At 41.7% G+C, this 17,133-nt stretch overlaps 1 protein-coding gene across 7 annotated transcripts in view; it reads right to left on the bottom strand.

The window, feature by feature from the left end:
* Qrich1 (glutamine rich 1) overlaps positions 1-17,133 on the bottom strand; it is a 43,536-nt gene that overhangs the window by 4,896 nt on the left and 21,507 nt on the right. For all 7 annotated transcript variants that reach the window (XM_029481291.1, XM_021172616.2, XM_021172613.2 and 4 more), the window contains 3 exons: positions 12,703-12,880; positions 11,991-12,145; positions 9,843-9,957 (listed from right to left, as the gene is read on the bottom strand). In XM_029481291.1, coding sequence (XP_029337151.1) covers positions 9,843-9,957; positions 11,991-12,145; positions 12,703-12,880 — 448 coding nt within the window. The remainder of the gene's footprint in view (positions 1-9,842; positions 9,958-11,990; positions 12,146-12,702; positions 12,881-17,133) is intronic.

The raw sequence follows: 17,133 nt of genomic DNA, 5'->3' as shown, positions 1-17,133 counted from the left end.
ACTGTGCTTAAGGAAAGTAAATTACTTAAAGCTACAACCCAAACTCTGCTTCTATGTTAAAATTTTATTTTGTGCAGATGAGTGTCACCTCTGTGCTTGTGTGTGCATTAAGTGAATGCCTGGTGCCTGTGAAGGTCAGGAGATGGTATCTGATCCCCTGAAGTGGAGTTACAGATGGTTGTCAACTACCTACCACGTGGTAGTGGCTGGGAGTTGATCTGGATTCTCTCCATGAGGAACAAGTGCTTATACCAACCCTTGACTTCTCAGTCCATCTATTTTGAGGGTGCTACAGCACAGAGATTTGGAGCATATACACCTTCTACATCTACTATCTCTGGCTAGCAAGGCATGAACAGAAGAGAGAAGACTGATACTTAAATTACTAGTTTCCTCCAAAATAGCACTTATTACTAATACCCAAGTAAACTTATAGCAGCTACAGGGTTCAAAAGGGCAACAGTCGGAACCTGAAAAACTAGAAACACACCATTGGATTTGCTCACTGTGGCACCTTCATGTGTTCAAGGCCTTTAAAGATGTGCAAGTATTTGTATACTGGGCACATGTTTAGCAGATGAGCTGACACAGCCTATGTCTCCAAAGACTTTTAAAATTATAGTCAGGAAATGAAGGTAACACTTCTAGATTGAAAAACAAAAACACAAAAAGCCATCCTATTACTACTTTAAAGCACATTTATTTATCAAAGACACTTCTAGATCATTTCTTGTTTCTTTGATTGATCAATCAATCAAGGCAGGGTCTCTCCCTGATACTTTTTGTTCTTTTTGTGAGACAGGGTTTCTCTGTATAGCCCTGGCTGTCCTTGAACTCAGAAATCCGCCTGCCTCAGCCTCCCAAGTGCTGGGATTAAAGGCGTGAACCACCATGCCTGGCTCCCCCTGATGCTTAAGCTGGCCTTCGACTCAGTATGTAGCCCAGGCAGGCCTGGAATTTACAATCTTATCTGATTCTGGAGTGTTTAGAGTGCCCAATTACGCCTGTCTGTGGCCTCATGCTGGTCTGTTGTACAATGTCTACATCATCCTAGCACAGAAGCAATGGGAACTGCTTTCCATTTCCCAGAAATGAAAGGGCTGAAGGGCCCTTTCAACATAGGATGAGCAGCACAACACAGCCTTCTCAGGAAGTCATCTCTAAGAAATTTCAGGTGAATGACTGCATATTCCACTCTTCCTGAATCACGGTGCCACTGACTCTCAGCTCCTCTGCACCATGCCTGCCTGGACGCTGCCATGCTCCTGCCGTGATGAAAATGGACTGAACCTCTGAACCTGTAAGCTAAACCCAATGAAATGTTGTCCTCGTAAGAGTTGCCTTGGTCATGGTGTCTGTTCTCAGCACTAAAGCCCAAACTTAGACAGAAGCTGGTACCAGGGACTGGGGTATCGCTGTGATAGGCTTGACCAGGCTTTTGTTTGGAAGAATGTGGGTTTGGAAAGCAGTGGAATCCTTTAAGTGGGGCTTAATGAGCATCTTAGTAGGAACATGGAAGACTTTGTTACTGAGTGACCTGAACTGTACAGATAGGACCCAAGAGGTTTCAGTGGAGAAGAACTTCAGTATGTGGCCTAGAGACTGTTTTTGAGGTGGCTGCTTTTTGCCATTGTCTGAGGAGTCTATTGAGAGTTAAGTGAAGAGATTTAGATTGCTTTGAAAAACCAAAAAAAAAAAAAAGAAAAAGGAAATTTCAAAAAGTCTGGTATAAATTCTGTTGTGTGGTTACTAAAGTTCGCTTTTATAAAGAAAGGAAAAATATAAAATATATGGCTCAAGTAGTAAAGGGACACCAGGCAGTAGAATGAAGCTGAATCCAATGTTCTAGGAGGTAACAGATTAAGGGAGTAGAACCCTGGAGCAAGACAACACCCAGCTAACCTTAGGTTCAGGCATGGTGCTACCACCTTTAATTCTAGGAGACAAAGCCAAGCAGATCTCTGAGTTCAAGGCCAGCCTGGGACAGAGCAAGTTCTAGGTGAAAAAAAGCTTAAGTCTAGGCATGATGGTACATGCCTTTAATATCAGGAGACAGAGCCATGTACATCTCTGATTTCAAGGTCAATCTACAGAGGAAGGACAGTCAAGCTTAGGCAGTCAGGGAGTTGGAAAACAGAAAGCTGGTAATAACCGGGATCATGTTCCAGCCACAGGAAGAACTCAGCAGCTTTGGCCATGTAGCTCTCTCTGGCTTTAGAGTTAAGAACAGAAGGGAATACTGGGACAATTGATGCTGATTAGCTTAAGCTAAGAAATTAGTGGTGACTGAGGACAGCATCACTAAGGTGAAATCATCCGGGAAGTGTTTTGTGAGAGCAAAAAGAAGCTACGTTCCAGACACAGCAAAAGTTGTACCTTGTGCTGTAACTATACTTGGTAATGTGTAAGAGTCACTCAGGTGGTACTGCTTGTGAAGGAATGAAGGGATCATGGAGAGAAGCTGAGGCTTAGCACTGTGAGAGGCCAGGGAAGGACATTGGAGAAGGTGTAGACTCAGTTGCAGTTGATGGCCCAAGACCGAAGGGGTCATGCAAAAAGAGTTGAGGCTTGGCACCATGAAGAGAGCTCTAGAAGAGGCTACTGGTGAAGCCTCTAGTTGTAGTGTAAGACCCCAGCATATTGGAGATGCCAGTATCATGGCAGGATCACCAAGAACAGCAGTGGCAGTGGAGTGAATCAACCTGAGCTTAGAGTACTACAGAGGGCAGAGCTGGAGAAGTGATGCCAGCCCTTTGGAGGAGGCCAGAAAATCATGTGTGGATTCCAGTCATTGAAACAAGAAGCTTTAACACTGAAGTTGCCTTGGAGACCCCAAGATTTTTGAGATGCCAGAGCTGTGGGCTATCTGTTAAGGAAAGCTGCTAACAGGGAGTGGATCTAGCCCAGGAAAAAGATGTTTGCTGCAGTCAAAAAGGAAGAAAAAGGAACTTGAGATCTTTAGACCCCTTTGACATCAGATATGAAAATACCGAGTTTGGAGTTTGCCCCGCTGTTTTCCTGTCTTGATTTGGGGATTATAGTTAAGTGATTGGATGAATTTCAGAAGAGACTTTGAACTTTGGACTTTTAACATTGTTGAGACTGCTATAGACTATGGGGCTTTGGAAGTTGGACTAAATGTATTTTCATGCTATGGGTTGGTACGGTCCCCATAGATGCATGTGTTTGAACAAGCCTATGAGACCCAGGGAGTGGAATGGAGCGGTCTGAATAGATTTGGCCCAGGCAGTATTTGGACATGTAGTCTTGGAGTAAGTGTGTCACTGTGGGCATGGGCTTTAAGACCCTCTTTCTAGCTGCCTGGAAGCTAGTGTTCCTGTTTGCCTTCAGGTGAAGGCTTCTCCTGCACCATGCCTGCCTGCCTGGATGCTGCCATGCTTCTGCCTTGATAATAATGGACTGAACCTCTGAACCTGTAAGCCAGCCCCAATTAAATGTTGTTGCCTTGGTCATGGTGTCTGTTCACAGTAGTAAAACCCAAATTAAGACAGTTGGAGAGAGGGCTTAGTGGTTATGAGCATTGACTGTTTTTCTAGAGGTCCTGAGTTCAATTCCCAGTAACTACATAGTAGCTCATAACCATATATAACATTTGATGCCCTCTTCTGGTGTGTCTGAAGGCAACTACAGTATACTCTAAAATAAAAATAAATAAATGTCAAAAACAAACAAAAATAGTTGACATCAGATACATCTGTCTCCTTCCACCACAAGGGTCCCAGAAATCAAATTCTGGTCCTCAGGCTTGGAGTCAAGTGCCTTTACCCATTGAGCCAGGTTCCAAATAATAGTTTTTTTTAAAAAAAAATAGGACCAAAAACCCAAAAAGACTTAAGTAGATAAAGCACTTGTGTCACCGGTCTGACAAGTTCCATCTGTAAGATGCACAGTGGAGGAACAATTCCTGCAGCGCCCTGACTCTAATCTCACCCTAGGCCTTGTGTTTATGTATATACAAACAAAACACAGTAAAAATAAGTAAAATAAAAATAAAGAAATTTTAACAAATGTTTCAGGATTAAAATTCAGGTAATCCACATTGACTTAAACTTCCAAGTTGTTTCAGTAAATAAAAGTTGCATTAAAAAATTTAAGAATATAGCCAGGTTGTGGTGGCATATACTTTTAATTCCAGCACTCGTGAGCCAGAGGCCACGAGTTTAAGGCCAACCTCCTCTATAGAGTGAGTTCCAGGACAGCCAAATCTACACAGAAAGTGTCTCAAACTCCCACACCAACCTAAAAAATAAAACAAAAGTTTGCAGGGACTGGGTAGCTCCACAGTAGATCATTTATACATAGTATGCAGGAAGGCAAGCAAATCCTCAGCACTCGATTCACAACAAAAAGCAATTAACAGCTTTACAAATACATGACTAGAAAGATTTCCCCCCCTTAGACAGGGTCTCACTTTATAGTACTGGCTATCCTGGAACTGCTAATGTCTACAGAGTCCAGACTGGCTTTGAACTTGAGAATTTACTTGCCTCTCGAGCTGTGCTACCATGCCAATATACAAAAATTGTAAAAATGCATGCATGTATGTATGTGCCCATGTTCATGCATGTATGGATACACGTGTGTATGTGTTTGTGGGATGAAGAAGACAATCTCTGGTGTCATCCTTGGGAAGGAGTGTTATCTCCTTTGTAACAGGATCTTCCATTGGTCTAGAAATCACCAATTACGCTGGAAAGATTAGGTGGAAGGTAGCAGGAATCCTCTTTGTCTTCCTAGCAAAGGATCACTAGCACACATCACCATGCCCTGGCTCTTAGGTGGGTTCTGGAGTATCAAAGTCATGTCCCTGTATTAGCAAGGTAAGTGATTTATCAACTGTGTCATCTCCACAGCCTTACAAAGAATCCAACCCCTATTTTATGATACATACACATTAACACTCCCTCCCATTCCCTCCCCAACACTTTGTGTGTAGGTGTTGGTCTGCATGCAAATAGGTGGGGCTTCAGATCCCCTGCAAGAGCAGTAAGCACTCTTTTTTAACCATTTAACCATTTCCCTGGTGCTCTCCAGTGTCTGATTTTGCTTTGAGGTTAGTGGGGTAATTTGTGAACATAAGGCCAAATGCGTGTAGGCAAATCCTCTACTATTTAGTTACATTATTCAGGCCGGTCTTCAAGTTGTGATCCCATCTCTACTTGCAAAGCACTCTCAATTGTGGGCATGAATCATGTCTAGTTTAATTCTGTTAAGATTATCTTGCAAAAATTAAGTTAAATTCTTTTTGAGGTACAAGTATTATACATCATCATGGTGGTTGCAAGCTCATGGGTTCAATTTATTTTCCTTACAGACTCCAAAGTAGTATAGTCTACAGACAGATATACACAGATTATAGCTTTTTTTCCCTTAAACTTTTTCATTTTATACGTTATCGGTATTTTGCTTGCATGGACATCCGTGTACCACATGCATGCTTGATACCTAACAGAACCCAGAAGAGGGCACTGAATCTCCTAGAACTAAAGTTGCACAGTTATAAGCCACTATATGGGTGGTGCGAACTGAACCCAGGTCCACTGTAAAAACAGCAAGTACTTTCAACAACTGAGCTACTTCTCAAGCCCCAATGTGTAAATATTAAGTTCAAGTTACTATAACTTTTCTCTCAGATTGTGCTTCTGGTATTATCTTAAAAAGTCATCACCAGCCGGGCGTGGTGGCGCACGCCTTTAATCCCAGCACTCAGGAGGCAGAGGCAGGCGGATTTCTGAGTTCGAGGCCAGCCTGGTCTACAAAGTGAGTTCCAGGACAGCCAGGGCTATAAAGAGAAACCCTGTCTCAAAAAAACCAAAAAAAAAAAAAAAAAAAAAAAAAAAAAAAAAAAAAAAAAAAAAAAAAAAAAAAGTCATCACCAGGGGCTGGACAGATGGCTCAGAAGTTAAGAGCACCAACTACTCTTCCAGAGGTCCTGAGTTCAACTCCCAGCACCAAATGGTGGCTCACAGCCATCTGTAATGGGGTCTGGTGCCCTCTTCTAGTGTGTCTGAAGAGAGCAATGGTGTACTCATATGCACTAACTAACTAACTAACTAAATCTGAAAGGTTAGCATGATTTTTCCCTTGTTAATGTGTATGCTTGCCTGGATGTGCAGGTATAGAGGCTGCAAGTTAAAATGAAGTATATTCTTAATTGTTCTCTACATTATATTTTGAAACTATCTCTTTCTAAACCCTGAACCCACCAATTCAGCTACACTTGAGAGATATGTTTTCCAGTGGTGGGATTATAGGCTAGCTCCCTCTTTTCACATAGCTGTTAAATATGAACTCAGGTCTACATGCTTGTGCACCAAGCAGTTTAGTTTGCTCACTGAGCCATCTTCCCAGCTTATCATTTTTTTAGAGTTTACTATTTACCATGAATGGGTGTTTTGTTTGCATCTCTGTCTGTGTCCTACAGAAGTATCCTGTGGTTAAGAAGTTCAGGAGAGGGTATCAGATCCTCCTTTAAACATATACGTCTAGATTTAAGTCTGTGATTCATCCTCAGCTAATTTTGTGAAAGTTTTAAGCCTGACTTAAACTTTTCTGAACGTGAATGTCTAGTTCTAGTCTCACTTATTGAAACTGCTATCTTTTCTGTGTTAAATTGAGTTTCTTCTCTGTCACAGTTAAATTTATCCTATTTGGATAGCTCTATTTCTAGAACTTCTTGTCTGATCCACTAAAGTTATTTGTTCACAAAAAACCCTGATATGAGCAAGCAGTGACAATGCACGACTTTAAATCCCAGCACTTAGGAGGAAGACGAAGGTGAGTTCAAGGCCAGCCTGGTCTACAGAAGGAGTTTCAGGACAGCCAGGAATATACAAAGTATAACCTGTCTCAAAACAAAACAAGAACAACAAAACCAAACAAAAGCCTCAATAGCTGGAAAGTTGTCTTCAGTGATTAAGAGTACTTACTAATAAGTGTCTTTTAAAACCTGGATGGATAACATGTGATATATCCACAAATGGAAGTGGATTCAGTACTAAAATTAAATGAAAAGAGGCTGGAGCTGGAGGGCTGTAGGAATGGCTCAGCACTTAAGAGCACTGACTCTTCTTCCGGAGGTCCTGAGTTCAAATCCCAGCAACTACATGGTGGCTCACAACTACCTGTAATGAGATCAGATGCCCTCCTCTGGAGTGTCTTAAGACAGCTACAGTGTACTCACATATAATAAATAAATCTTTAAAAAACAAAACAAAACAAAAAAAGAGGCTGGAGAGACAGCTCAATAGTTAAAAAGCACATGCTGCTCCTCCAGAGGACCCAAGTTCAATTCCAAGTACTCACATTGGGCAGTTCACAACTGAGTGTAACTTCAGCTCCTGCATGACCTCATGGACTGGTGGTCACCTGCACTCAGATGTACATACCCATCACAGAATTGAAAATAAAAAAACTTTGAAAAACAAAATTGAGCAGTCTGGTATGGAGCTGAATACTTAAAATCTATAGCCAGGGGTGGTACATGTCTCTAATTCCTGGACTCGGGGATTTCAGTGAGTTGCTGAGTAGTCTGGTCTACACAGTAAGCTCCAGAACAGTCAAGGCTACATATTGAGACCCTATCTAAAAACAAAACCACACAACAAACAAACAAAAAAGTTATAGAGTTACATAATAAATGTGAGACCAGCACGAGCCTTGTTTAAAGAGGCTAGAACGATGGCTCGGCAGTTAAGAAGTGGCTCTTTTTCCAGAGGACTCAGGTTCTATTTCCAGAAACAACTTGGTGGCTCAGAACTAGCTATAACTCCAGTTCCAGGGGATGATGTGCTCTTCTGGACTCCGTGGTTACCACACATAAACACACAGTACATAAGGCATACATGCAGACCAAACACCTACATGCATTAGAAGAGATGCCATTCAAAAAAAAGCAATAACAAAACAAACACTGGAATAGGATGGTGGCTATAGTTGGTAAAGTGCTGTCTGGCATACACAAAGAGTTCAATTCCCAGCACTACCCTAGAGATGGCAACATACCCCTGCAGCCCCAGAATGTACAGGACGAAGACAGGAAGATCAGAAACTCAGTCACCCTGAGCAACATAGTTTGAGATCAACCTGAGATGTGTAAGATTCTGCCTCAAACAAATAAGGTAAGAAAGGTAGAAAGAGACACAAGAGCTATGAATGTGCATTGCTAATCGAAAAAAATCACAAAAGAATAAATAATAACGTCATTTCAATTGGGGCAAGATGACACACTTTGGAGGCAAAGGTGGACAGATCTCTGTAAGTTCCAGGCTAGCCAGAACTCACTACATAGTGATACACTGATAATCAATCAATCAATCAATCAATCAATCAATCAAAGCAGCAGCAACAATTCAAAATCTGTGACATTCTAGAAAAGGCAACACTCTGGAGAATAGAAAACTATCAATGGTTGCCAAAGGCTTTGGGTTAAAGAGGGATGAAGAAATGAAAAATTCTTAGAACAAACATTTTGGAAGGACAGAGAGATAGCTCAGGTTAGAATACACTTTGAACTTTCAGAACAGTCAAGTTTGGTTCCGAGCAACCAAATGAGGCCATAGGGGCCCAAGAGATGGCTCAGTGGTTTAGAACAGTAGACCTGGACTCATTCTCCAGCAGATACATGGTTGACAGCCATGTAATTTCAGTTTCAAGGCCAGAAGGTATTGGATCCAACGGAACTGAGTCACAGATGGTTCTGAGTTACTATGTGGGTGCCAGGAATAGAAAGCTGGGTCCTTTGTAACAGGGCCTCTAACCACTAAGCACCTCTCAGCCGCTGAGCAACACGCTCTGATAGCAGGGAATGCTGGTCTAGGCTTCACTGTTCCCTTCACTTCATTTTACTCAGATAATGGTGTCACAATTTTGCCCACTCTGGTCTTAAACCTTTTGACTCAAGCAATCTTCCTGTGTTAGGCTCCCAAAGACAGGTGTATTCTATTATTCCTGGCAATGACTCTTATTTTAATTAATAAATTTGGACAAGTAGAAAAGTTGGTAGTAATTACAACAGCAACCAGTACTGCAAGCCCCAAGTGTCATCCAAGGGTACCCGGCATACATACAGAAACATTCACATACATAAATCTAAACAAAATTAAAGCTGGACATGATAGTCCCTGCCTTTAATCCCAGAATGGAGGGTGTGGGTGTGGGTGGGGGGTGTGCGAAGGCTGATAGATCTCTCAGTTCAATTCTACTTTGTGAGTTTCAGGCCAGCAAGGTGATATAGTAGAAAGCTAAGTGACCCACAGGGATTAGCAAGGGTCTCTGGTGAACAACATTCCTTTCCTAACAAGAGGAAGCACCAAAGACTCATGCTACTGCCTGTGAATCATGCCCTTTCCTTCCACTGTAACTGCAACCAGCCAAAGATGCCATCCATATTTTTGTTCTTTTTTTCTTTTTTGATAGTTTTTATTTTTGAGACAAGATCTTTCTATGAAGCCTTGTTTGGCCTGGAACTCCTAGAGATCTACCTGACTCTGCTTCCTTGATGGTGTGTGCTACCATACCCAACTTAGCTAGCAATCCTCTTAAAGCCCAAGTGGAGGGCTGGAGAGACAGCTTGATGGTTAAAAGCACTGGCTCTTCTTCCAGAGGACCTAGATCAATTCCCAGAAATGACAAGGCAGCTCACAGTTCTCGAACTCCAGTTTCAGGAGATCAGACCCCCTCCAACAGACAGATACACATGCAGCCAAAACACCAATTCACATTATTAAAAGGAAAAGAAAAGAAAAGAAAAAGAAAAAAAAAAAAAAGGCCCAAGTGGAATAGAAAAAAAAAAAATTTTCAAAGACTAGGTAAGCTCTTACCAAGTGGAGTGACCCGAGGCTGTACGTCCTTCAGAACTTCATGTAACCATTCGGTGAAACGAACATAGTAAAGATCAGAAAATATGTCATCTACTCTTCCATTTTCAAAAAGATACTAAAAGGAAAGTAATTAACAAATGTTACAGGTAGTCTCATGAGTAAAACCTTTGGGAAACCAAAACATTTTTTTTTCATCACTACCAGTGCCTTACCCTACCCATTCTCTCCAATAAAAAAAAGTAGTAAGTCAGAATTGTCCACTTTGTGTCATTTCCACAGCACACTTAAGACACAACAGATTCTTAAGTTACTGAGAGTGAGTCAACCCTGGACCTTTTGTAAATACTATTCCACATAAGCAAGTCATTGTAGCAAAAACCATGGGGGAGATGGGGGTAGAGACATGGGTCAGCAGTTAAGAGCACTTATGGCTCGTAGAGAAGACCGAGGCTCAGTTCCCAACAGCCACATTGCCACTACTGCATGTAGTTGTTCATGCCTACTCACACACACACATGAAATAAAATGACTCGTACATTATTAATAGGCAAGGGCATGTTCTTGTTAAGAATACTATGGTAATACATGTAATTTTTAAACTTTTTAATTTTTTGAGACGGGATGTCACTATATCACCTTGGCTGGCCTGAAACTCACAAAAGTAGAAAAAGCAGGAATTGAACTGAGAGATCTATCAGCCTTCACAACCCCCCACCCCCACCCCCCAATTCTGGGATTAAAGGCAGGGACTATCATGTCCAGCTTTAATTTTGTTTAGATTTATGTATGTGTATGTTTCTGTATGTATGCCGGGTACCCTTGGATGTTAGAAGAAAGCACTGGGTCTCCTAGAACAGAAGTTAGGAATGGGTGTGAACTACCATGTGGATGCTGGGAACTGAAAACAGGTTCTCTATAAGAACAGTAAGTATTCTTAGCTGCTGAACCATCCCTCCAGCCCCAGCACATCCAAGTCTTTAATTTCCTTTTTGGTAAAGGAAGATTACAATACTACAGCAGCCTTCTATGAACAGAGACAGGACATAAAATAACTCTGGGTTAGGATCAGAGGAAAAAAGAATGAAAGAGGCTGACTTCTCTCAGAAGCAGTCCATAGTGAGTTCCAATAAATTAGCCTTCAACAATCATGCTGGGAAGTTTTACTCTAGAGCCCTGCCCCCCAAAGATTTATTTATTATTATACATAAGTACACTGTAGCTGTCTTCAGACAGGCAGAAGAGGGCGTCAGATCTCATTACTGGTGATTGTGAGCCACCATGTGGTTGCTAGGATTTGAACTCAGGACCTTCAGAAGAGCAGTTAGTGCTCTTACCTGCTAAGCCACCTCGCCAGCCCTACTCTAGAGCCTTAAGGTTTAAAGAAATCTACTTCTCCCCCAAACTCTTGGTCTGCATTCTCCTCTGTTGTTAATCCTTCATCTCATGGCTCCCGTAAAACCAAGGGGATTTGTATACAACTTCAATCATACTCCTTCAAACAACTATTTTGTATTAATTAATGTAAGGTATAGCAAAACCTAAAAACCTACACTTGAGCACTACATTTTGAATAACTTAATAAAAACTATATACGTTAGCAAAATGTATTAAATAAATGCTTTGTAATTTAAGAAAAAAGTTATTTACATAATCAGCTCTGGGAATCAAATTCAGGTTACCAGGCTTGGTGAGCAAGCATTTTCATGGGCTGAATCACCTCACTGGCCCTCATTAAATATATTTTAACTCATGGTTTTCTAGGTGGAATTATACATATTTGCATATATTCTTTTCTAAAGTAAACATCTAAGCCTTTGTTTAAAAAAAGGAAAGAAAGAAAGGATAAAAAAAAAAAAAAAAAAGAAGCCGGCAATGGTGTTATATATCTTTAATCAAAGAACTTCAGAGGCAGAGGTGGGCTGATCTCTGGGTTCCAGGATAACCAGGGCTATGCAGAGAATGCCTGTCTCAAAACAACAGGATCTATGTAGCCTTGGCCAGCAGGAAGTCAGAGGTCAGCCTGCCTCTGCCCCACGTGCTGGGAGGAAAGCTGTGCCATGAAATCTTGTCATTTAAGTAAATTAGGCTAAAGTGAAAACATTCAATGGGAACCCAGGTCAAACATGTTCATGTGAAGATGTTTCCTACCTTCTGTATACACAGGAAAATGTAGTAGAGTACATCTGGGTCGTAGGGTTCACCTTCTCCATTCCGAGCTTCTCGTGTCATTAAACAAAGGCCATAATTCAATTCAGCCACGGCAGAGGAGATCAGATCTTCTTGAAATCGTAGCAACTGTCGCCCTGCAACACAAGTCCTAAGGGTGAATGGGAGTCTTGGCAACAGTGATGTCCTAACTTGTTACTCACATTGTTAAAAGGAGGGTTCAGAGAGGATGTTGCCCACCAGGGTTCAGACTAGGAATGTCCACTTACATCTGTGATCAGAACTTCCCTATTAATGCACTAACATATGCTATTACACCAACAGGCTTCTTTTCTATAAATAGAAATAAGTAGAAAACCCCAGCAACCACACTGTACTATGAGCAAGTAAATGAACCCAAACCAAGACTGGTTTAAATACAACTCACTGGCACCTCCCAGATCTTCCCAAAAGACATTTTTCTTTGGTGCCTTTTGTTGAAGCTAAAAACACGGGGATCCAAAACTCTGGTCTTGGGCAATCCCATAAATCTTGCTCACTCATGTGAAGACTACACACTGCTCATGAAACAAAGTATACTTCCAAGTATAATCTCCAGGCCTTATAGGCCAGGGGTGCTACCTGCCTGCATTCTGTTTTTCTTGTACTTACATTTTTGACACACCCCATCATCCTCTCCCTCCCAAACACTCACTCCCAATGGGGGCCAATCTGTTTTGAGCATCCTTTTCTAGTTCAGCATTCTTGGTCTGAGCCCAGTTTTTCCATACTTCAAGCCCTTCTTCTGGCTTCAAAGAATTTGGAAGCAAAAGCTCTGGTGAAGGCTGTGGTTGTGACTGTGGCTCAACTTCAGCAACCTGAACAGTTTGTGCCTATGAGAGGGAAACCATGAGAATTGTCAGTATTTTTCATTAGGACTTTTAGTAAAAATACCAGCAAATGAAACTTAACTGTGATTCAATTGGGAAAAACAAAAACAATAACAACAACCCAAACCAATTCTTGCTGTCCCGTCTTCATGCTTTGGAGAGTTTATCTGGCTATGGGGACAACAGAAGCAGCAATGTAACTAAGACAAAGCAGCACTCCTCAGCTCAGACTGCAACAGTTCTCTTTACACTATTCGGTTCTGAGGGTCTGGATGGACTGAATTCAGGATGTCAGGCTTGGAACAAGTGCTGTTACCCACTAAGCCATCTTGTTAGCCCTTGATTCTTATTTCAAAACATCCATATAAACCAAGGGTGACAATACATGATTATACTACCAGTACTTTAGAGGCTGAGGCAGGGCACAGGGTCACCTCAAGTTTGAGACTAGCCTGAGATTTATGGCAAATTCAAGGCCAGCCAGGGCTTTAAGTAGGACTTGGTCTCAAAAAAAAAAGAAAAGAAAAAAAGATCTGGGCAGTAGTCATGCCCATCTTTAGTCCCAGCACTCAGGAGGCAGAGGCAAGCAGATCTCTGTGAGTTTGAGTTCAAATTGAGTTCCAGGAGCTACAAAGAGAAATCCTATCTGGAAGTGTCCCCACACCACATCCTGCCAAAAAACAGGTAAGAAAAAGAAACACACATAAAAGAAAACACATACATAAAAGAAAACAAAAAAACCGACAACACCAATACTGCAAACTGCCCTAGAACCTCTCCAAAGGGCAGAGGCCAAGTCTCAAATCTTTTAAAACCTACTAAAGCAAGCCAGGCAGTGGTGGCACAAGCCTGTTAACTCCAGCACTTTGAGAGGTAACGGCAGTTGGATCTTTGTGAGTTCCAGGACAGCCAGGGATACACAGTAAAACTATCTAGAACAACAACAACAACAACTACAACAACACCCTAATAGAGGTTTATTTTTCAAACACTGCTTCAAAACTTCATTACGCAAATAAAACACTTAGGCATTTTATAAAAATGTTTATAAAGTGACTGAACACATCTGGGTTGGAACCTGAGAAAGCTCTAGTCCCAAACTATGATCTGAGTGATCATCTATGAGGAGGGACTGGAATCCACACCAGCAAGGCTGGAGCAGTAGGTGAGTACTTGGCTTGCAACTTATGCAATACCCTAGAGACAGTGTCCAGCACCTTAGGAGACTAGATATGACAGCTTCTCCCATCTGCAACCCAAGAAGAGCAAATGTGGAGGCTGAAGAAGGAGAACAAAGGGCCACCCTGAACTAACAGCAAATTTCAGGAAAACCTCATCCAAAACAAGTTTTCCTGTTGAGGTGGGAATGATACACGCCTATCATCCCAGCATGGGGAGTCTAGGGAGAGAGGAGGAGCCTATGCTCCCAAGATTCTCTCAGCCTAGAACAACCATTTACAAAGACAAGACAGTAAGTGAAGACACTGTTGCCATCGTAAAATAAAAAGGAAAGACTCAGAATCTTCATGGACGATTTTCTAGATTAGAAGATCCTTGTATTGGGCTGGAAAGATGGCTCAACAGTTAGCAGCACTGACTGCTCTTTCAGCAATCCTGAGTCTAATTCTCAGCAACCACACGGTGGCTCACAACCATTTGTAATGGGGTCTGGTGCCTTCTTCTGGTTTGTCTAAAGAGAGCAATGGTAGTGTACTCGTATGCATCAAACAAACAAACAAACAAATCTTTTTTCCTTTTGGTTTTTCGAGACAGGGTTTCTCTGTGTAGCCCTGGCTGTCCTGGAACTCACTTTGTAGACCAGGCTGGCCTCGAACTCAGAAATCCGCCTGCCTCTGCCTCCCAAGTGCTGGGATTAAAAGCGTGCACCACCATTGTCCGACATAAGTCTTTTAAAAAAAAATCCTATTTTTTCATAGGTTTAGACTGACCTTAAACTCTTGATCCTCCTCCTTCAGCCTCCTAAGTGGTTCTGAAACTACAGGCATGTGACATCATACTAAAGTTCAAACAATATTCTCACTCCTAAGAACATAATCCATACACACACACACACACACTCACTCACTCACTCCCCAATAGTTTCTCTGTATAACTCTTGCTGTCCTGGAACTCACTCTGTAGACCAGGCTGGTCTCCAACTCAGAGATTCGCCTGCTTCTATCTAAGGTGCTGGGATTAAAGTTATGTGCCACCAATCCCAAATCCCAACTGGGGTGTGTATATGTGTGTGTATGGGGGGGGGGGGAAGGAAGTAAGGAGGAAGAGGAGAAGGAGAGAAGAGAAAGTCTGTGAGTGTGACTGAGTCTCTCTCTATAGTCCTGATTATCCATTAACTCAGTATTTAGAATAGACTGGCTTTTACTCCCAGAGGTCCTCCTGTGTCTGTCTGCCTTCTGAGTACTGGGGTTAAAATTATGCACCATTATGTCTGGCCTTTCTTTAGGCCTCTTAGAACTATCAGGCACGGGGCTGGTGAGATGGCTCAGTGGTTAAGAGCACTGACTGCTCTTCCGAAGGTCCTGAGTTCAAATCCCAGCAACCACATGGTGGCTCACAACCATCCGTAATGAGATCTGACGCCCTCTTCTGGTGCATCTGAAGACAGCTACAGTGTACTTATTTACAATAATAAATAAATCTTAAAAAAAAGAACTATCAGGCACACACAGTGTGTGTGAGCAGACATGCATGTAGGCAAGACACCCATAAATATAAAATAAAACTTAAGAACAAAAAGAATGGCTGGGGAGATGACCTAGCACCCACATAAAAATGCCAGGCATGGCCAAGAATGTCTATAACTTCAACTGTGGGCCAGGAAACAGAAAAATTCTAGGAACTCAATGGTGATCATACTAGCCCAAAATAATGAACTTTAGGGTCAGTGAGAGAACCTGTCTCAGGGGAATAAAACTTAAGTGAGTAGAACCACTATTCTTTGTCCTCCTAAGATGTGCACATGGGTATATGTATCCACAGACACACAAATTTTTTGAATATGACTTTGGTCCTAGCACTTCAGGAGGCAGAAGCAGGTAGATCTTTGAGTTCAAGGCTAGCCTGGTCTACAGAATGAAGAGCAACACAAAGAAACCCCATCTTGACATCTCCCCCCCAAAAAAAGAAAAGAAAAAAAAAAAAAAAAAGAGAAAGACAATTTCTTTTGGAAAAATATTCCAAACACCACCACCGCCTGGCGTTAACTTTTCCTTTTGTGTAATGTGTATGCATACCACCAAGCTACATATTCAGCTCTATTATAGTTTGAAAAGAAAGAAATCAAGTTTATTTCCATGGCTGTCTTACACACTCAATCCTTTCTGTGTTCTGTTTGTATTCTATTTTTTTGAGCATGTTTTAAATTTTATTTCACTTTCTGGACAACAGATATAAACACTGTTATGGAAAACACAAATTTGTTTAGAAGCAGTTGTATATCCATCTCAAAAGTTCCAGTTTCTATGGAAGACCTCACAAGCCAAAGTACATAGTCAAGTGCAAAGCAAGAAGAAACTGGCATTCAGTAGAGTGTCCAGGCCTTTTCCATGAGTTCATCTGGGTGGTCCCTGGGAGTGGGTGGTTGGAGTGAGGCTTTCCTTTATTACTGGACCTAGGCCACCATCACCTGAGAGTCTGTACTCTTTCTGTTCTCAAGCTTGGGCCAAGAAATCTCACAGCAACTGATTCCTTTGTGTGGTCTCTCCACAGTGTCCTTCCCACCAATTATCCCCTATGGTTGGCTGCATAATGTGTTAGCTCAAGTTAGTCAGGATGTACAGATGCAGAGGCATGATAATGGAGAACAATTCACTGTGTCTCCATGCTCTCTGCCATCCAAAAAGCTATTTCTCTATATTTATACATGTGTCAGTAAAATATCAAATGTTACTTCTAGTTCTGGTAAATATGTCTGATGTGTGTTTTGTATGAATCTTTTTTTTTTTTTTAACTTTATTTATTTAATTAATTTATTTTTGGCTTTTCAAGACAGGGTTTCTCTGTGTAGCCCTGGCTGTCCTGGAACTCAGAACTTCGCCTGCCTCTGCTTCCCAAGTACTGTGATTAAAGGTGTGCGCCATCACTGCCTGGCTGTATGAGTCTACTTGATGAATGTAGCATAATTTGTTTAACTAGACCAGCCTACTCTACAGAGCAAGTTCTAGGACAGGCAGGGATAAACATGAAAAAACAAAAACAGCCGGGCGTGGTGGCGCACGCCTTTAATCCCAGCACTC

Source organism: Mus caroli, chromosome 9, assembly GCF_900094665.2.
Source record: "Mus caroli chromosome 9, CAROLI_EIJ_v1.1, whole genome shotgun sequence".
Taxonomy (NCBI): domain Eukaryota; kingdom Metazoa; phylum Chordata; class Mammalia; order Rodentia; family Muridae; genus Mus; species Mus caroli.
Note: the sequence above shows the minus strand (reverse complement) of the source record. Positions and strands in the feature narration are given on the sequence as shown.